The sequence below is a fragment of the Theobroma cacao genome, chromosome 5 (assembly GCF_000208745.1).
Source record: "Theobroma cacao cultivar B97-61/B2 chromosome 5, Criollo_cocoa_genome_V2, whole genome shotgun sequence".
Taxonomy (NCBI): Eukaryota; Viridiplantae; Streptophyta; class Magnoliopsida; order Malvales; family Malvaceae; genus Theobroma; species Theobroma cacao.
This window is the reverse complement of record NC_030854.1, coordinates 26,960,044-26,982,401: the sequence shown is the minus strand read 5'-3', so window position 1 is coordinate 26,982,401 and position 22,358 is coordinate 26,960,044. Positions and strand designations below refer to the sequence as shown.

General features: G+C 33.4%; 1 protein-coding gene and 1 long non-coding RNA gene across 2 annotated transcripts; both read right to left on the bottom strand.

The window, feature by feature from the left end:
* On the bottom strand, window positions 3,004-3,780 carry LOC108661984. Its single transcript, XM_018120976.1, has 2 exons — window positions 3,291-3,780; window positions 3,004-3,092 (listed from the first exon to the last, which is right to left on the bottom strand). The coding sequence occupies exons 1-2, from the start codon at window positions 3,778-3,780 to the stop codon at window positions 3,004-3,006; spliced, it is 579 nt and encodes a 192-aa protein (XP_017976465.1).
* Window positions 17,007-18,340, bottom strand: LOC108662170. The gene is made up of 3 exons (XR_001927960.1): window positions 17,945-18,340; window positions 17,672-17,854; window positions 17,007-17,566 (listed from the first exon to the last, which is right to left on the bottom strand). It is a non-coding gene; the product is annotated as an uncharacterized LOC108662170 (long non-coding RNA).

The following is a 22,358-nucleotide window of genomic DNA, read 5'->3' as shown; positions in this document are numbered from 1 at the left end:
CAATTTCGAAATTTTTGAGAAAAAAATGACCAAAATACCCTTGTGTGGCGAAAATTTTATTTTGATTGTTTTTTTATCTAAAATAGTGTATATTCTCTAAAAACTCGGTATTTAACAATGATTGCTCACAGAAAAGGAAAGAAACTGATATGTAAGCCTTGCAGGGTTCCGGTTGGCATTCCGGATAATGAGTGTCAATCGGGACATCGCGGCGATTGTCATGGCTTGAGGGAGGTCCGGGTCGTGACAATTCTCCAATGGTCCAAGAGTTGCATCATTTGGAGTTCTGTAGCTCGAGTTATATCCAAAACACTGAACATATGCAAACAGATTTTGGATCTTTCAACACCTTACTTTCCAAAATTAAGCCTAATATCTTTTAGTTCCTACAAAAAATATAAAAACTAATAGATAATAACCAAATTAAAAAGAATAAAATAAAATTAAAATAACTCACTTAAAAATAAACTAATTATAAAAACAACTAAAAATAATTAAATTATAATTAAAATTGAGGACTTAGCTAATATTTAATGACAAAATTAGAATAAAATAATTATATAAAATAGAATTATCACACTTCCAAATTTAAGATTTTGCTAGTTCTCGAGCAAAAGAGAATCACAAAAAGAAAACTGAACATAAAAAAAAAAATCCTTGAACGAGAGATAGAAGTACCAAATCATGATTTCTCAATTTTTTGGTAGAAATTAACTCAAATTCCAACTTAAGGTAACGTACAGCTAATCCTTAAATTCATGCATCAATTCAAGTGAAAACTTATTTTTTGAATGGACTTCCTCTGTGTGTGTGTGTGTGAATGCTTTCTTACAAAGAATATCATGCAATTCAAATTAGTTTATGCCAAATCTACGCATAGATTAGTACTAGGATCCCATAAGTTTGGTTTTCATCTCTTTCTCCACTAATGTAGATTAACACTTATTCAAAGATCAATAGGTCTTTATCAAACATGTAATGTAAAGCTAAGGTCAAGGTATGATAAATGATATATTTAGGCTCAAATTCACCCTAAGCACTTAATCAATCTAGGACATATAAAGAGCTCATTTTTTTTGTATAGCACCCCAAAACTTGAAGTAAAGTTTCCTTTGTACCACATATTTTATTTCTTTTTTTTTTCAACCCCCAAACTTATTTCTGACAATTATAAACAAGGGGTAATTTTTCTAACAACCATCACTTTTTTTTTCACCCTTCTCCCTCAATTTATTCTTAAGCTCAAATCATTTCTTAGAAAGATTAAAATATTTAGAGGGTGAAAGATTCAAATTGTTGGAATTAACTAGACAGGTCAAGGCAAACATAATTGTGTTACTACAAAGAAAAGGTAAATTAGGCTCAAAAGGGTGACTAAGGATAAATAAAACAAAGTAAGCTAAAAAAGGCTCAAACGATCCAAAAATGGCCTAAATCACTTCTTATCCTAAGTGTTATCTAAGATTTCGCCTCGAGAGAGAATCAAACAAATTCTAGAATTCTTGACTTCACTAAACTTTTTCATCAACATAAACTTTATCTAAATCACATAAAAATTCTAAGTAAAAGAGTATAGTGCTCAAATTATTGAAAGTCACATTCTAAAATAAAGTTATCAAAAAAATATCATATAAAATTAAATCATAACTATATGCTTCTCAAAAGCTAAGAATCAAAAGATAATTAAAATACCATCTTAGGATTGGGACAATCATGAATGAGGTGCAACTATCTCAAATTGTTTTTTTGAAACATGCAAAACATAAATAAATATGCAAGACATATATTAAAATAAAGCTAACTAAAAACAATAAACTAACAAAATTCTAAGCCACTCCCCCAAACTTGGAATAAACATTGTCCTCAATGTGATAAAAGAAAATAAAAGAAAAAGAACAAGAATACTCCCCTAACTCCGAAGCTGTAGTCTACATGTCCTCTGTATCATCACCACCAAAATCATCCTCAGAGTAAAAATCTGTAGGCAACAAAGGAAAAATGGTCATATCCATCCTGATGTGTTCGACATAGGTTCTTAAGCAGCTGGAGAATGGTGGGGGGGGGGGGGGGGGGAAAGAATAGAAGAAAAAAATATATTCAAAACAAAAAAAAATAGCCTTACAAGTGCTTTGCTTTCTTCTTTTCAAGGCCACGACGTTCAAAATAAGCGTCGCGGCACTGAGCTCTTATTTTTTGAATTTTTTTCTTTTTTTTGAAATTTTTTTAACTAATTACCTGCAAAAAAAAAACATAAAAAAGAATTAGATCATAAGAAATAAATTGATACTAACAAAACTTAAATAAAAGAGGAAAATTAGTAAGGTTGGGGAGCTTGGGTTGCCTCCCAAGAAGCGCTCATTTATAATCACTAGCTTGACTATAACACCCTCTTTTTTAATTCTTCATCCTCAAAATATGGTTTGAGGCTCAGCCCATTCACCATGAATGTGCCCATATCCTTACTATCCATCTCAATTATTCCACTAGGATAAGCTTTTACTACTTTGAAAGGACCCCACCATCTTTCTTTGCGTTTCCATGGAAAAAGCTTGAAGTATGATCGAGAAAACACCATTACTTGTTGTTTAATCTCGAAAGGATAATTAGATGGTGGTGGAGGATGCTTCTTTGGTGACTACATGGGTTTCAAGGGTGAAGGTGGTGGCTGAAACTCAAAGATTGGTGCTTGCTCAATTGTAGGTGGAGAAATAGGTTCACTTTTTCCTTCATCAATTAACTCCACTTTATAGCAACAATTTGTGGAGCTAGGATGTTTATTTGCATTGAAATTATTAAACTTAACTACCTCTTCTCCAACTTTAAAAGTTATCTTGCCTTCCCTCACATTAATGATTGCACCTGTAGTAGCCAAGAATAGTCATCCCAAATTAAAGGAATTTTCAGATTTTCTTCCATCTCAAGCACGATGAAGTTCACCAGAATGTAGAGATGCCTAACTTTAACTAATAAATCCTCAATAATCCCAACAGGGTACCTGATTGTTCAATCTGCTAATTGCAAAGAAACTATGTTAGGTTGCATCTCATTAAGTCCAAGTTTCTTAGCAATTGACAAAGGCATGATTGAAACACCTGCACCCAAATCACATAAAGCTTTAGTAAATTTAAATCTACCAATAGTAAAAAGGATAAAAAAACTCCTTGGATCCTTAAGTTTTGGTGGAAGCTTGTTTTGAATTAATGCGCTACACTCCTCAGTAAGTGCCACTATTTCAAAATCTTCCAGTTTCCTTTTCTTGGTTAAGATGTCTTTCAAGAATTTAACATAACTTGGCATGTTTTCCAAAGCTTCAGTAAAAGGGATATTTATGTGGAGCTTCTTGAAGACATTGAGAAATTTCTTAAACTGTTTATCAAGCCTTTGCTTTTTCAACCTTTGTGGGAATGGTGGTGGAAGATAACTTGCTTCAGAATTCCCGTGATTTTTAGCTTGCCCATTATCTGTCTTTTCCACTTCAACTTCTTTCTCAACAATTGCCTTGTCATCATCTACATGCTCTTTTGAAGATTCAATTGATTTTTCACTCTCCCCTTTAACTTTTTTGCCACTCCTAAGTGAATCACTTGGTAAATCACCTTGGGGTCTACTTTTGATGGAGTTTACAAGTTGTCCCACTTGGGTCTCAAGATTTTTCAAGGAGGCTCCATAGCTTTGAATTATGGCATCATTCTTTGATATATATTGCAAGAGAAGTTCTTCCACTTGGGACTTCTTTTTAGAAATTGGTGGTCTAGCTTGTTGTTGAAAACCACAAGGCATGTTGGGGTTTGGATTGGAAGGCTTTGCGTTGTTGTTCCATGAAAAGTTGGGGTGGTTTCTCCAACCAAAATTGTATGTGTTAGAATATGGGTTATTCTGCTACCTATTGAAGTTCCCCATAAATTGGACTTGTGCATAATTATATGGACATTGATCGCTTGAATGACTATCTCCACACATCTCACAAACTATAAATGAATTTTGAATTGCATGAACTCCCAATGTGTCAAACTTCTTGGACAGTGCAGCCACTTATACAATTAAGTTGCCAAGTACCTCAATTTCATAAGCTCCAACAGTTTTTCTTGGACCCGACCTTTCTAAATGCCATTGATAATTATTTGAAGCCATCTCTTCCAACAAATTATAAGCATCTACAACATTTTTACTCATTAATGCCTCACCAGTAGCAACATAAATTGTGGTTTTTATTGACCCAATTAGCCCATTGTAGAAGGTTTCAACTTGTAACCAATCAGGAATCCCATGATGTGGACATCTTATCCAAACACTCAAAATTAATTGATTAACTAAAACTAATTAACTAAAATTTAAACCAACAAGAAAAATCAAAAGAATAATAACTTGAGAAAATATCAAATCAAACAAGCCTACGATTACAATATCCCTCATACTTCATCAAAATCTTACCTCTCTTCCTTAACTTATTTCAATGAGTTGAATTGCTAACCTAGAGTCCTAAATTATTTATAAGGGTCTCCAAACTCATCTTATAAAAATATCTATTTTAATCAAAACACTATATCCCTATGTCAATTGAAATTTAAACAGACTCATTAAGTTCAAGCTCTAATTTGGCTACATATGGCCTATAGGTATATCCCTATCCTTAACGCAAATCAATTAATATGATCATATGTTATCCTAATTTTAGTATACACTAAACTACTTTTCCCAAGTTTGTTTAAGTTCCTAAATCAATTTAATTAGTGATCAGGTAATTAAAAGTATTAAAAAAAAATTGGAATAAACAATTCAAATCCCATTAAAGATAAGTACGAAAGAGATTAAAAATCTAGATTATATATGAGTTCAATTGTAATCCTAGAAAAAAAAAATTAGCTACTCATAATCGCAAATACAAATAACATTGTATATAAGTCAACCATTGAAAGTAACAAGAAAAATAAAAGCCAAGGAAGAAAACAAAACAAATATTTGCCGCCTTGATCTCCAACTTTCAGCCTCAACTTCTAGCTTCTTAAATCTCCAAAAAGTTATCTCCCCTAATGCTCTTCAAACTATCCTATTTATACTTATAACTTAACCTATACTTCCTTAAGTTGACCTAGGGTTTAATTAGGCTTAACATTGTAATGTGAGGCCCAAAAATCAATTGTGAATCTTTACAAATTTCCATTATCGATATAGTACATCTAACCATTTTTCTATATGATTTTCTCTACCTTTAAAGCAGAACTGGGCAAAGTAATCTTCATAAAATTATAGCTCTATCTCTTAGCTTTCCAATGGTTCAAGAATCACATCATTTGGAATCCTGTAGCTCAAGTTATAGCCAAAAAATTGAAGCATATGGAAACAGATTTTGAGTCTTTCAACACTTTACAAAATTAAGCCAAATTCTTTTACTTCCTATAAAAAATATAAAAACTAATAAATAATAACCACATTAAAAAGAATAACATAAAATTAAAATAGCTTACTTAAAAATAAACTAATTATAAAAGCAACTAAAAATAAATAAATTATAATTGAAAATTGAGGACTTAGCTAATATTTAATAAAAAAATTGGAATAAAATAATTCTATAAAATAGAATTATCATATAGCACACATCAAAACTCATCAGATTCAAAGCCCACAATGCAGAAAACAAAAACCCTAGTCCAGAATTCCTCAAAAAATCTATCATCATTCTCTCTAGTTGTAAGTTCAGTCAAGAAACCTGAAGCCTCCAACATAATCGAAATTAATGGTCGCATCTTCTCGCATTGGCAAAGTTATTGACGATGTCAAAGAAAAGATGTGTGCTAAGGAATTTTCAACTCTACGATCCAAGAAGAAATGGAAACTCGTTATTGATTCGCCAACCACATCAAAAGGTATTTCCATTGAACAAGGTAAGCCTCCGTCCTCACGATTTAGGAACCAAGCACATGCTGATAGGCATAAAAGAATAGAGAATGCCAATATATCATGTGAAAAGGTTGTTGATTGGGAAAGCTTTAATGAAACCATTTCTCTTAAGCCTGAGTTAAATAGGTTTTTTGACAGGTTTAAACTTAAGGGTCTAAGTACCTTTCCAGATAGGGATTATAGCTTGACCTTTGTTAGGGAATTTTACTCCAACATAGCCTAGAATAAAGATGAGTTGGAAAATCCTAATGATTTTTTAGAGTATGGGTTGAATGTGTTTTTGGACTGAACAGAATTTAAAGTAATTGCCACTGATATTGGAAAGCTCTTGAAAATGAAGTACAAAGTGGGAGAATACACATTTCCCCTATGGTATGACCCGTCTCACATGTGGGCTACAGTCATAGAAAGAAAAGAAAGATACACAACAAATACATGTTCTGCTGGTGTACACAACAAATACAACAAATACACAACTTAGGGTCTTCCATTATTTTTTGGCCTCCACAGTGCATGTAAGGTGCAGTTGTTTCAGCTATGTTAGTGTTGAGGATCTCTGGATGATGGAAGCCATTGTAGGTGACGTCCCTTTGAATGTTGCACAGTATATGATAGAAAGAATGAGAGGAATCTCCCTAGGATATGAGATGAATCTACCTTATGGAAACATCATATCGTCTCTAGTTAATAAGAAAGGGATTTAGAGTAATAAGTACCAAGCTGATTGGACCAATAGCATGGCTCACAGTATCTCTATTGGAAGTCTTTAGAAAATGGGATATTAGATTGAGGTAGATGAGTCTTCAAAATTTATCCCTAGTAACTCAGTTCTTTTTACCCTTGATACTTCTTCCACTTCTCCATCTAGAGTTAGTCATGATCCTATTTTGAATGATATGATGTTGAATCTACTAATGAGAATTGATGGAAAAATGACTAAGCAAACTCATAAAATGAAAAAAAATAAAAGAGAGGTTACAGAATGTTGAGAATATTTTCTTGCAAAGAAAAGATATAGTTAACAGGGTAGTAGAAATAGGGTTGACAAAAAAAAGACAGAGAGGGGATTGTACCACAGGAAGCATAAAGAAAAGGCAAAGTAGTTGTGATTGGTTTCATCTTTGGGAAAACTTCTAGCAGAGGCAAGAAGAACAGATGAAGATTAACATAAGGTTTAGGGATGAACAATGTGTTTATTGGTTTATGATTTTTGGGGTTTATGTTTTTATGTTTCTATGTGGAGTACCTTATCATGTGTTTTGGAATGCTTATGGTTATTTCTTTTATTATTATTTTGGCTATTATGTTCTAATGGACTGTTGTTTGTGGATGATGGTGTTATATTGTTGATCATTGTTGACGATGGGTTAATCGGTCGCTGGGTTTATAGGTTGATAGTTTAATCTATTGATAAATTATAATCCAAATTGCCAAATGCCTTCAACGAACAAGTCACACAATGCCTAAGACACATAAACCGTCACCCTAGGCATGCGATACCCTATCAACAAGTCATGCAATGAGTACCAAAGTAGTGTAATCTATCGATAGATGTTCATCCAAATGGCCTTCACATGCTTCAATGAACAAGTCATGCAATGCCTACCAAGTAGGCACGCGAAAATCAACCAGTCACACAATGACTGCACCCCATTCATGCAATGCCATATCGATAACCATGCAAAGCCCATCGACTAAGCACGCAAAGCCCTATAAAAACTTAACGTAATACCCTATCAATCAGTCACACAGTCCATAAGTCACGCTATTGGCATATGCATACTCATGAACTATGGAATGTAAATTGTGTAATCTTTCTACAGAAGATATGAATAAAAAATAAACAAATTTACTATGCATATCAATAATTGTAAAGCCAAGAGCTTTGTTACTATTTTGGTTAAAGGCAATAGATTCCTTACATTTGTTGCACTCTTTTAATGTTTATCTCGATGATCTGCTATGTATATTTTTGTCGTTATTTATTGGTTAATGGTATCTTTAAGCTTTGAACACCATACATATAATGTTACATTTGGTTAATATTGACAATAGCTTTTGAACAACTTATTAAAGTAACTTTGTTTCTTATTGCCAGTTTCCTCATGTTGTAAAGCTATTGGCAATAATAAATAAAGCTACTTTGAAAAAAATGTCCAAAACCCAACAATACCCAAAAAACATCTTAATTTACACCCAAGAACATAAAGCAAATATCCAAAAAAAATTGAACAAACATTCGAATTTACATGTCTACAACAATCTCAATACATCCAAAATATCATGATGCATGGAGATCACTATGGCGGTGGAAAGTGGGAACGAAAATCATCCTCCAAGTCTTGTTGGCACTACAAAATTTCATGGTTTTGCTCCTCTAAAACATCCATAGGCGCAGTCAAGCGGGAGTCCATGGTCTACATGAATGAAAAGAGTCAAGTGAAGGTGTGCTCAATGTCAAAAGAGGTAGACATAGGTTGTGCACTAGGTTAACTAGTGGACAGGCTAGTAGAATAAGCATTCGATTCCACCTCATTGTCTTCATCGCCTTCAACAGCCTCATCATCATGAACTCGAAGATCTATGACACCCTTCCTCACCCATTTGCCATTCTTCAACTCGAAACCCAACTTCTTAACTGTGTGCTCATCAATAGAGTTGAATAGTGCATGGGACTTGGGTGGATCACACCGAGTGTTGACAGAAGAGAAGTCAGTTATCTCACTCACCAATATACCATAAAAAAGGTTTTTGATGCCCTTTTGGATGGTGTGAAGCATGTCATCTATTATGAATTTGGTGAGATCAATCCGATGGTTGAATTTGATCGACCCCTGTTATTTTAAGGCCATATCTAGTATTCAAAGTTTGCCTCGATTTTGTATCGTTCTAGCAGCTAGCACCGAAATAGTGCTTTACCCCTAGATGTCCAGTGAACTGCTGCGCCTCAACGCATTTCGGGGAGAACCAGCTAGCTCTAGGTTCGATTGGCATTTCACCTCTAACCACAACTCATCCGCTGATTCTTCAACATCAGTCGGTTCGGACCTCCACTTAGTTTCACCCAAGCTTCATTCTGGTCATGGATAGATCACCCAGGTTCATGTCCATAAGCAGTGACAATTGCCCTATGAAGACTCACTTTTGCTACGGCTTTGGTGGGTTCCCTTAACCAAGCCACTGCCTAGAGTCGTCGGCTCATTCTTCAACAGGCATGCAGTCAGAGCCCTGAGCTCCTCCCACTGCTTGGGAGCTTACGATTTCATGTTCTATTTCACAGGAACCAAAGATCCTCCTGGGTGACCGTGGAGTAGTTGGAGCTATGAGGGCGGATGGTATGACTAATGATGAGGTGGAGGACATGATCAAAGAAACAGAGCCTCGTGCAACTAGAGTCGCCTCGGTCGTTAGGCGGAGGATAGACAAAGTTAGATCGGAGGTTATGATCAGCAACAACATATCTAAGATCATCAATAATGGTGTTAATTTGGAGGATTTGATCAATAAGTGCACGGGTGACAATCATGTGTTAGCCTATGACGTGAGAACAAACCTATCGTCATCAAATATTAATTGACTGGACTCCGAATCAAGAACCTTTTAAGTTGCATTGAAATAAAAAACACATAACCAAATTCTCATAATAATTTTGATTCAATTTCAAGTAATGAGTCCACTCTAAATTCTCAAAATTGGAAAGATAGGAAAAATTAATGGATTTCAGGTAATCAAAGTCAATAATGCACCCAGGAATTACCTTTCATTTGCCAAAGTTGTAGCTATATTTCTAGGCATGTGACAAATAAGTGAAGTTTCGAAGGAAAGAACTCTTATTAGGGGATGAGGAAGCACTAGATGCTCGATTAGTAGTTGCTTTGGTTCGTTTCGCCCTTTGACTCATTGTGGGGTTTCAAGAAATATGAATGATTTGAGATGGAAGCTTCAATGGTCGAAGGATTTTGGGTTAAGGGTTTGATGAAATGTTGGAGGTAAGAGCCTAAAAAATGATGAAAGATGAGGTTGAGTTGAGAGGATTTAAAGGAGAAACAATCACTATTTTAAGAGAAATGATCATGAAAGATGAAAATTCCCATGCTTTATACAAGCCAGACACGTGGAATCTATCTACCAATAATGCAATGCTAGATCAACTAATCATGCAATGCACTATTAAACCAGTCATGCAACAAAAAAAAAAAAATACCAAACTTTATGAGACTCTTTGAATTGCAAAGTTAACGGGTGTTCATCTATCGATAGTTAGTGGAATATATTGATAGACTTTCATCTAAATTATCGTCCATGCTTTTTACATACCAATCACGCAATGCCGACTACTTAGTAACATGATGCCTTTTCAACGACTCACGTAACTTTTGACTTAAAAACCATTCACGTAATGCTTGTATCACGTAATGCTTTCAAAGCCAATCACGTAAATCCTTTTTAAATCTAGTCATGTGATGTGCTTTATCAAGTTATGATCATTATTTGATGAGAAAATTGTAATGGGGGAATTTATGGAAAAAAAATTGAGAGTGGGAAAGACGGGAAAACCACCCACTCTCTATGGTAAACCCATATTTACTGTATTTGATGCATCCCAAGTCAGTAGCACTTTATTCCTATGTTCTAGTCATTAAAATTTATACAAGAAATAGAACATATTAAAAAGGTCATGCCTAATAATGTGCAGCAGAATAACAAAAGGAGTTGTAGAAAAGGTTCTGAAAATGCATAAGATATAATTTATTCATTCAATTCTCTATATATAAACATTCTTTACTGTACGTTTCTGGTGTGACTATGATAAGTCTATAATTTTGATAATAATTTGGCTTAGTTTTTGTAGTAATGCATAGAAATTAGTAGGTTTTTTTTAATATTTTAAATTAGCTATTTTAGGTGAGTTAATCTAATTTTGGTTAATTTTATGCTTAATCTAGTGTTAATATGGTGTTAATATGGTGTTATTGATTTATTTGTGCTTTTGTAGGTGTTAGATGAAAAAAGAATTTTAGTATAAGATGGAGAACAATTTCAAGGTGCAAACTTTCACTACACACATTTCGATATTTTAGCCATAACTTTCTCTACAGAGCTCCAAATGGAGCTATTCTTAGACCATTGGAAAGATAAGAAAAAAATATGCAACTTTCATGTTCAGCAATTTGCCCAGTTCAGCCTATAGGATGGTCAAAAATCTTGTCAAAATTGGCACATTGTAGTAGTCCTAGAGCAATTACGATTTCTATTAATTAATTGGGTAAGGCTGTGACTTACATAGTCTGATGAGGAAATCCCAGCTGAAATTGACTTCTTTCTTTACCCAACTTGGCCAACTCAAGCCTATAAAAACAACCTTTCAAATGAGAAAAGAGAAGAAGAAGAAAACACTAGATTGAAAGCTGAGAGTCAAGCCACAAAGTCATTGAAGCTGAAAAGATTTCGAAAGATTCAAAAAGACTTGCAAGATCAAGATTATAACTCTTGATTTTTATCTTTTTGATTATTCTTTTATTTTCTTAGTTTGTTTTTATTGTTCAAACTTTATTCAATGATGATGTGTGACTTGATGGGGAACTAAATTTTTAATCTAAGATTATGATTGAACTCATTATGTAGTCTGAATTATTTATCTCTCTTTTACTTATATTTGATAGATTTAAGTTGTTTATTTTATTTTATTCTTAATGCTTCTAATTGCCTGGCCATCTATTAGATTGAATTGGAAACTTGGGTTAAACCTTGATTAAGGAGATTTAGGTAGACCTTGAATAGAATAGCGTATGATTGAATACACTTAGTTGATTAGGTGATTTGATTTGTATATAGGGTAGACATATACTTATAAGCCATACGTAGCCAAAATTAGAGAACAAACTTAATGAATCTTTCTTCAATTTAATTTGCATATACATATAGTAAATTAATTGGGAAAGGTATTTTTATGAGAAACTCAACAAAGACTTTTAAATAATTTAGAACTCTAGGTTAGTAACTTAAACCATTAAATTGAGTTAAGAGAGAGAGACAATAATCAAATGAAGCATTAAGAGATATTATAATCTTAGGTCTGGTAGTTAAGTGAGTTTTATTTACTATTTAATTTTAGTTTTAGTTTATTAGTTTTAATTTTGCTTTTTTTATTTTAATTGTTTGGATAAAATTAAGGTGTTATAATTTTAGTTGTTAACAATAGGAATTAAACAATTCTCTATGGGAACGATACTCTACTTCATTATTATATTACTTGTTAACGACACGTGCACTTGCCTAAGAAATCAACAAGTTTTTGGTGTCGTTGCCGAGGAATTGATTTTTAATTCTTTCTTGTTAATATTAATACCAAGCATTCCTAATCTTACTTCAAACTTTTCTTTTTATTTTCAAATACTTTTGATAGAGGTGATGAACTATCTATGGCCATCTAAACAATTTGTGCCTAGGAAGGTTGCTAGTGATTATGCATTGGATGCAATCAGTGTAGCCAACCAAGTAGATGCTTTGTCTTAAAAAATTAATGCTTGGGGTGATAATGCTTTTGAAAGTCCTTTTGTTATAGGTGAGTTTTGGGAAGATAGGAATTGAAGTGATTGTTTTCCAACCTATTACAAATCAATGCAATTTCATGAAAGCTTCGATGAGCAACAAAATAAGTCATACTCGAACAATTACAACTCAGGATGGAATCATAAAAATTTTTCATGGAGTAATGATCATGGTCCTACATATTCATCATAGCTTATTTTTCATAATGGTTTTCATTCATAAGTTAGAGCTCCTATGCTAGAGAAAAAGTCTTCAATAGAGGATATGTTCATGCAATTCTTGACAAAGATAGATGCCTTCATGACAAGGACTGATGCCATCATTCAAAGTCAGGCAGAATCAATTCGAAATCTTAAGATACAAGTGGGTCAACTAGCTAATGCCATCAATAATAGACTTCAAGATGATGGAGATAAAGTAGATCAAGGAAATACTTCCAGCAATCAAGTTCAAGATGAAGAAATTAATCAAGAAGAGGAAATATCTACATAACCACAAGTCAAGTCATATGTGCCTCATATTCTTTTTCTGGATGCAGTTGATAATTTACCTAAGGAGGTTATATCAAAAGCACATTATTCAAAAAGAACGCAATTTGAGAAGTTAGATAAAAGTCATCCTATTCCACCACCTTGGTTTAAGCAAGCATTAAATCTTGAGTTAAGGGCACTACAATCTCATCTCAAGAGGAGGCTATTTTCATACCTCAAGCTTTTTCCATGCAAACTCAAACCTCAACTAAAGTCAAGATAGTGACTATAAAGAAGAGCTTCTTAAGAGGCAACCCAAACACTCTAACTTACTTTATTTTATTTTTATTTATTTAATTATTAAATTATTAACACTCTATTTTATTTGTGCAAGTTCATGTAAAAAAATTTTTTTAAAAAAATTCAAAAAAAAATCAAAAAAATATAAATTTCAAAAAAAAATTTCATGTCAAAGAAAATTGAAAAAATAAATTTTCAAAAAAAAAAAAAAACTCAAACAAATTTCAAAAAATAAAAATAAAAAAAGTGGTAAGCCGCGACTCTCACTATGGGAAGTCGCGGCTTCGTGGGCTTTAAACAACGTGAGCCGCGGCTCCATAAAGAAAAAAAAAAGAAGCCATTTGGACGTGGGGCGCGGCTCGCACATGGGGTTGGCCACGACCCACCCTAATTGGCAGCCCACTACCCACCACCCTCTATTGCGCTGCCAACATTGGGCAGCCCACTAACCAAACCCAATTTTTTTTATTTGAACTACCAATTACCCACTACCCACTAACAAAACCCAATTCCCCTCAAATTGTACTAGCCCACTTACCCATTTACCCACTAACCCATTTACCCATTACCCAACAAAAATCTTTTTCTTTATTTATTTATTTTTTAGTTATTTTTATTTATTATTTATTTTATTTCTCTACATTAATTAGTTAATTAATTAATTATTGTAGTAAAAAAGAAAAAAAAGTTTCGTACAAGTGGCAATGAAGATGAAAACAATAAGGAGGAGGATTAGAGCTTCTCAAAAATTCATCCAATCATCAGGGGAGTATTCTTTATCTTTCCTTTATTTTTTCTAATATTAAGGACAATGTTTAGTTTAAGTTTGGGGGGGTGAATTTATTTTTCTGATGGTGAATATTTTGTTGAAGTTTTCGATTTAATTTTATTTGCATGTTTATGTAGATTTATAAATAATTTTGGATTAGTTGGTAAATGAATTTATTTTTTATTTGAATTTTAGGAACCTAGAATAAATTTTTGTTTGGATTCATGCTAAAGTCTTTTGTTAAGTATCATTGTTAGGATGTGATTTCCACAATTTTTAGCAATATATCTTTTACTTTGAATTATTATGAGTATTTAGAGAAGGTTTACATTGATATGAATTTTAGATTATACCATGAATTCTAGACTTTGCTTGATTTTCTCTCGAGGTGAAATCCTAGACAATACTTAGTTAGGGAGATGATTTAGGCCATCTTTGGACCGTTTGAGCCTAAAAAGCCAACCTTGTTAAATTATTATGCCTAGTATACCCCTTTTGAGCCTAATTTCTCTTTTCTTTGTTTAACTATATAATATTGAGCCTAACCTTAAAATTAATTTTTCAATTTTACAACCCTCACTCCTAAGCATGTATATTGTTTTAAGAAATATAAATTGTGCTAAATGTTGAAAAAGGTGGAAAGGTGATATTGATGTGAAAGAAAAAAAAAAGTTCAAAATATGAAAAATAACCCCACTACTTACAATACAAAGAAAATAAGTTTGGGGGTATGAAATTGTGAAATTGTGAAAAAACCAAAGGGTGTGTTGAATGAAAGAAAAGTTCAAATGTGGAAGAAAAGGTGTACTAGGAGAAGGAAAATAAAGCTATATATATATAGGTCCTAGAATAATTATGTGCTTAGGGTGATTTGAGCCACACTAATATCCTTTATCTTACCTTGACCCTAGCCTTACATTACAAGCTTTATAAAGTCCTATTGGTCATTAACTTTGTATTGGTCTACATTAATGGAGAGAGAGATGAAAAGTAAACCTATGGAAATCTAGTACTAATTTGAAATTTGTGTTGGCATAAACTCATTTGGATGTCATGATATTCTTGGTAAAAGATTACACACACACATGAAAATCCATTCGAGAATATGCTTGCTTTAGAATTGCAACATGAATTTAAATGATGCCTATATTTTTCCTTAGGCTAATGATTGATAGGCATACTTTTGAGGAAATTATAAGGAGAATCATTGAGTTGGTGCACTTTATCTTTTGTAGTAGTAGTAATAGTAGTAGTAGTAGTAGTAGTAGTAGTAATAACTATATTTATTTTAGTTTTCTTTAATTGAATATGATTTTCGTAAGTTAGGTCATTTTCTATGTTTTGCTCGAGGACTAGCAAAATATTAAGTTTGGGGTGTGATAACTCTATAATATAGAGTTATTTGAGCTTAATTTTGATAATAATTTGGCTTAGTTTTTATAGTAATGCATAGAAATTAGTAAGTTTTATTTAATTATTTTAAATTAGTTATTTTCGGTGAGTCAATCTAATTTTGGTTAATTTTATGCTTAATCTGGTGTTAATATGGTTAAGATAGGTTGTTATTGATTTATTTGTGCTTTTGTAGGTGTTTGATGAAAGAAGAATTTTAGTGAAAGAAGGAGAGCAATTTCAAGATGCAGACTTCCACTACACATATTTTGGTATTTTGGCTATAACTTTCTCTACAAAGATCTAAATGAAGCAATTCTTAAACCATTGGAAAGATAAGAGAAAAATATACAACTTTCATGTTTAGCAATTTTCCCAGTTCAGCTTGTAGGATGGTCACAAATCTTGTCGAAGTTGACACACCATAGTAGTCCTAGAGCAATTATAATTTTTGTTAATTAATTGGGCAAGGCTGTGACTTACATAGTCTGATGAGGAAATCCCAGACGAAATTGACTTCTTTCTTCACCCAACTTGGCCAAACTAAAGCCTATAAAAACAACCTTCAAAGGAGAAAAGAGAAGAGGAAGAAAACACCAGATTGAAAGCTGAGAGTCAAGCCACAAAGTCATTGAAGCTGAGAAGATTTTGAAGGATTCAAGAAGACTTTAAAGATCAAGATTATAATTCTTGAGTTTTATCTTTTTGATTATTCTTTTATTTTCTTAGATTGTTTTTATTGTTCAAACTTTATTCAATGATGATGTGTGACTTGATGGGGAACTAAATTTTTAATATAAGATTATGATTGAACTTATTATGTTGTCTGAATTATTTATCTCTCTTTTACTTATGTTTGATAGGTTTAAGTTGTTTATTTTATTTGGTTCTTAATGTTTCTAATTGCCTGGCCACCTATTATATTGAATTGGAAACTTGGGTGAAACCTTGACGAAGGAGATTTAGGTAGACCTTGAATAGAATAGCGTATGATCGAATGCACTTAGTTGATTAGGTGATTTGATTTGCATATAGGGTAGACATACACTTATAAGCCATACATAGCCAAAATTAGAGCACAAACTTAATGAATCTTTCTTCAATTTAATTTACATAGACATATAGTAAATTAATTGGAAAATGTATTATTATGAGAAACTCGACAAAGACTTGCAAATAATTTAGGACTCTAGGTTAGCAACTTAAACCATTAAACTGAGATAAGAGAGAGAGAGAGAGAGAGAGAGACAATAATCAGATGAAGTATTGAGGGATATTATAATCTTAGGTCTGGTAGTTAAGTGAGTTTTATTTACTATTTAATTTTAGTTTTAGTTTATTAGTTTTAATTTTACTTTTTTCATTTTAATTGTTTGGATAAAATTAAGGTGTTATAATTTTAGTAGTTAATAGTAGGAATTAAACAATTCTCTATGGGAACGATACTTTGCTTCATTACTATATTACTTGTTAACGATACGTACACTTGCGTGAGAAATCAACAATAGAATACAAATGAGGAAATATTCCCAAATTTTGTTATTGCCTTTCTCCCTTTTTTACTGATAGAACAAAGACTAATTTTTTCATGATAAACAGCAATGTTACTTTACCTATTAGAAAAAATAAACAAATTTACAAACTTAAGTGTCCACACTATTTGCAAAAATCTCTTGTGCAAAACTTTTTCGAAGGCCTTCAATAGTATTTGCTTTTAAGGTTTGGTTGGCCATACTTATCATCCACTATTTAGCAGTGATTACCTAATCTATGCAACTGTGCCCATCTTTCTGTATAGGGGTTTGTTCATTTAATACCCAACTCATCCATGTCTAAGGTCATTTTTGACGATGCACGCGGTCAAAGAACCCGCTCTGGTGGCATATAATGGGAAACGATGCAATTATGGCACCTATTTACTGATCTTGCAAGTTGGACCAAATTTCTGTTCGTCAACTGTAGGAGGAGTCAACTAATGTCATACTCCATTTTACCAAGCTAATTTGTGCTAAAACCCAATGGCCTGCAAAATGGCATAGTACCAAAATCAAGTCCACCTTATGCCATGGTAATCCCCTTGACGGACTCACACCCCTTACATACTCAATCAAATGTTTTGGCAAAACTACATTCCTCGGCTTGAATATCTTATCAGTCGGTAGAGGGCGTAGTTCACGGTTTAGACCTAACAAAATAATCTATCAATTAAATTACGCTCAATAGTTAAATGCCATGAACTAAAACCCTCAACATATGTTTTAATAATTAAAACTCATTAAAATATTCTTACATATAAGTTGGTGTCAAGAATGCATATTTTCTGCTTGTACAGTTGAGAATGGTGTTTGCGCGCGTGCTTGCACATGATGCTGATGCATGCATCAATGTGTTAGCTGTTTAACCACTCATCTTGCATCTCTAAATGATGAAAAAATTCAGGACCCTCCTACCCTTCGATGCCTAGAATGTTAACCTGCATATATAAAATACCTGTGTCAAAAGGTCAATGGATTCAATAATTGTGAGCCATTAACCCTACTATCATGTAATGTTATCATTTTACCTGGCTTGCTCGTTTTTCATGAAGCACTCATATTTGTCCTTTAATTCATCTTTCACTTTGTGTTAGACTAGTAATAGGCTAACATATGGGCTTTAAAGGTATTTACTAGTCATGCTTACTTGTGCATCTTCGACTGGAGATGGAGGTGGAGCCTCAAGCGAAGGTGTGCTCTGAGCATGTTGGGCGGCCTTAGGTGAAGTTGGGATACGAGGAGGATGTGGAGCAGGTGTAGTAGGACCTTTCGCAAGATATGTGGCCTCGATTACAGTTAAGCTTTCAAGAGGAACATTGTACAGGGCAGTAGGAGGTGAGCTTTGAACCGAAGCAATTGGGTCATTTATGCCAATTGGCTCATCAAGATAAACCCCATTACCGATGCCTTCTTCAGTGCTTGCACCATCTTGCTCACCCATAGACCGACTCTACACAATGAAAAAAATTAAACACATTAAAACATCAAATAGATCCTAAATGTTGTAACTCACATAATGAAAAAAGATAGAAGCCCATAGCTCATAATGATCGAACAGTCGACGAACAATCTAGTCCTTCAACCCTTACATTGATTGCTAGATATCCAACTGCATTGACTGCATCTGCATCTGCCTATCTCACTACACCTCCATCCACATGGACTACATCTGTATCTCCATTTGCAATGATTGAAGGATCCTTCTTCGACTACATCCTCATCCGTTTCATCTTTCGCCTAAAGGTTGTATGCATTTGAGGATGCAGTGGCTGGTTACGCACTTGATCATCAACAACAGCAATAGAAGCAGCATGAGCTTCAGCAACACTGTGAGCCTCAATAGTAAGATGGGCATCGACCTCCTCATCAGTGGTGTGACTTCGCTTAACGCCTCGTCTTACCACCCTATTCTCTTTGTGTTCCATGATCTTCCTTTTTTGCTCGGGATCGAATTCTGCTCGACCCTCCAACTGCCTTAATGGAATGTATTGTTGCCCCTCGGATATATTGACTTTAATGTCAGCTCAATATGGCTTCAAAATTTCTTTCATAGTTAGCTTTAAGGTCTCGACCACGCGCAATTACACCAAAACATACATTGCCATTAGGTTGAAAGGTAGTTAACATATGACAAAAAAAATTAAATAAAATAAAAATAGTATGGTTTCATTCCTCACTCTGTTTTTTCTCTCCAAACGTGCAATCTTGTTGTGGAAGCTTGTGGGCCTCTCCTCATAATGCCATTTCAGCATTTTTAGATAAACCTCTCAAGACTGATGCCAGGATCCAAACTAGTTTCGAATCTCAAGAATCACCTTCAACGCCTAAAACTGTACGTCAATTTTAAAATATTTTAATCACCTAATAAAATCTTATGCCAAAAAGAAAATGAAAAACATTAGGGCACACTACTTGAAAAGCCCATACAAATCCGTATAGGTGGTAAAGTTTTTTTTCTTCTACCCCTATTATTGTAAGTTCAAAGCCCTTCAACATGTAACCCACAGTCAGACTTCATACGTATGTGCCCCATGGGAACACATTCCAATGGTCAATATTCTCTACCAGCGACAACATCCACGAAATCACTTTTCGTCTATAGTCTTGATCGAGTAAAACATTGTTCGCAATCAAGACGAGGGCAATCTTTGTTACGTCTTCATCTTGCTAAAACTGCCTTCTCTTGAACATCTATAAAACTCATTTTAGCTTTACCTCGTTGCCCGCTCCCTAATATAGCTCATGAATTCCTCTAGGGATGGCCTAGTTGACTAGAAAGAATGGCCTGCATGGTGCCAAACTTGAGTCTTGACACCAAGCAAAACTCATGCTTTTAGAACTGTGCTTTGGTCTTGCCTATGGCAAACCATAACTCATCTTCGATGGTGTCAAGTTGATTGATTTTGCGCAGCAGTAGGTTGTGCTTGAGCTTGGTGTAGAATAAACTCTTGTTTGATTCAACATCCATCAGATGCCCGAAGCATGTTCTCTTCATTGCTTCTAACTCATTTTCTTTTCGCAGCACCTCACGTATGACATGCAAGTGCGTTCACTTATAGTGGATGTTCATGCCAGCATTAAAGCCTTATTAATCCCTTGGCATACAAAGCAAATCTTCTACGTTTTCCTGCTCTGTTTCTGTTTTGACCGTCTGTAACATAAAACAGATAACATTTTCATTTTAGTAAATATGATTAACGAAAATTAAAAGAAACAATAACTAGTTCTTATTATCTTTGCATACATAAAATAGAATAATTTAAGCACATTTGAAGCATGGATTATTAAGTAAATCAACAAATATATATTAAAGCATTAAAGTTGAGCAAAAAAAATACAGAATTCATGCAATGTCGTACAGATAAAATTCATGCAATGCCATACATATAACACTCAAGAACTTCCATACAGATAACAGTCACGCAATGCCTACATGTAACAGTTAGGCAATGCCATTTTCATAATAGTCACGCAATGACCTATCAAGTAGACACACAATTACTTACACTTAATCATGTAATGAGCTATCAACAAGTCACGCAATGCCAAACACCCCTAAATGCAATGCCTAAACCAATCATGCACACCCTAAGTGATACGATGCCTAAAACTAATCATGCGTAAAGTGTCAACCACTCATGCAAACCTTCAGTCATGTAATACCTAAACCCCTAAACCTAATTCCTATCAACCAGTCACGCATGGCTTGTCACCGTTCGAGCCAAAAACCACCACAATACCAAATTCAAATTTATATTCAACAATTTCAAACTACAAGAATATCAATATGAACACGCAATATGTCTATATTTATGCTCAATAACCATAAATGAAGAACATGAGGAATAAAAATAACCCTAAACATTTCTCCACATAGTTGAAAATAAAAATAAATGCCTACCTTTCTGCATGGAATGTGAACTTTCTCTTATTGCTCAAAAGAACTACGTTTATGCAAAAAACCACTCCAAAATGTTGCCATCATTGTTCAAAATGCTCGACAGTTGACTCGACGAGGAATGCTTTCACAAGAATGCTTTGTAGAGAGATGTATGGTCTGTTGATGAGAATTGAGGAGTTACAAAGCTTGTAAACATACTTGACCCAAACATATGTGTCAGTTTCATTAAGGGTAATTTTGCTTTAATTTCATTTATCTTGACTAAAAACAACTAAAATTATGGAGAGGCCTATTTTCAAAAATGCCTTATGCCTAGGGTCTACTTTCAAAAACCCCTCATGTGGATGAACATTGGTCACGTGAGTCGTGTGATTGTCATCGCCATTAACAGTTGTCACATGCATGGGCGGATCCACGTTGGAGGGAGTGGTGTCTTATGACACCACTCACTTTTTAAAATGTTTTAGTTTTTATACTATTTATCTAGGATTTAAGGTAGTTAATATATTAATAAACTCATTAATTTTTCTTTTCTAATTTTATGGGAAGTAAGGTCAAAGACTCCAAGTAAAAGTGATTTATCAAAAAGTAATTTATGTATTAATATTTAAATACTATAAGGAAAGACAAAAATTTTTTCTATAATTTAAGATTTTATTAAAAAAATCAAAACCTAAACTACTTTCCCCATCTAAAAATTCAAATCCTTTCCCTTCTCGGTCTTGGCGTAAATAATTTTCAAGCCAAATTAAGTTTTCAAATACTTCATGTCTAAATATTTTTTTGATTAGTTTGATAATTTGGGTTCATAATTATAATCTAGTTAATAGAAAATAGTATTACATGTCAAATAACATCTTGAAATTAAGAGTCTTTCTTTTTTTGATTTATTTTATAAATATATTATTTGATTATTTGATTCTTGTATTTAACTTTATGTGGTTTGGTGATGCTTATATTTAGTTTTGATCAATGAATAGAAAATTGTCATATTGTTAGTTACTAAACCAGGTAATTAGCTATGAAAGATCAAATTTTATTTAATTCTAATATTTTAATTTATACTAATGAAAAGTAATTTTTAACAAGTTTTATAATTTTAGATAAATAAGCCATGGAAAGATATTTTAAGAGAAAAGAAAATGTCTCACAAAACTCAAATCCGAAGCAACAACAACAAAATTGTACTAATGATGGTACTCAGCAATATTCTACTAAGCAAAGTTGTGTTGGATTTAATCTAAGTACTCTCCTAGCAGATCTTGAATCAAGAAAAACAATTTCTAAGTATTATCCTAATGACACCACTCATAAAAATTTTTGGATTCACCCCTAGTCACGTATGGGATAGAAATAGCCATTTGGCTAAGATTTGGTAAGAAAATGCCAGTGTGATAAGCCTTCCGGGTGGAAAAATTCTCTATTTTTGTGACTCAAGTATCATTCTACAATTTATTGCATTTTTTTAAAATAAATTTATTTGTGAAAATAAAAAACCTTTTTACCCTAAAAACAAAATGGAAGTTTATACAAAAATATTT

Excerpts from the sequence above, each read along its gene's own strand:
- LOC108661984 (XM_018120976.1), bottom strand. The coding sequence starts at position 3,780 with ATGCCTTGTGGTTTTCAACAACAAGCTAGACCACCAATTTCTAAAAAG. Across the intron at positions 3,093-3,290 it reads AGCTTTGGAAAACATGCCAA|GTGTTTCAATCATGCCTTTG; the intron begins GTTATGTTAAAT and ends ATTTGGGTGCAG.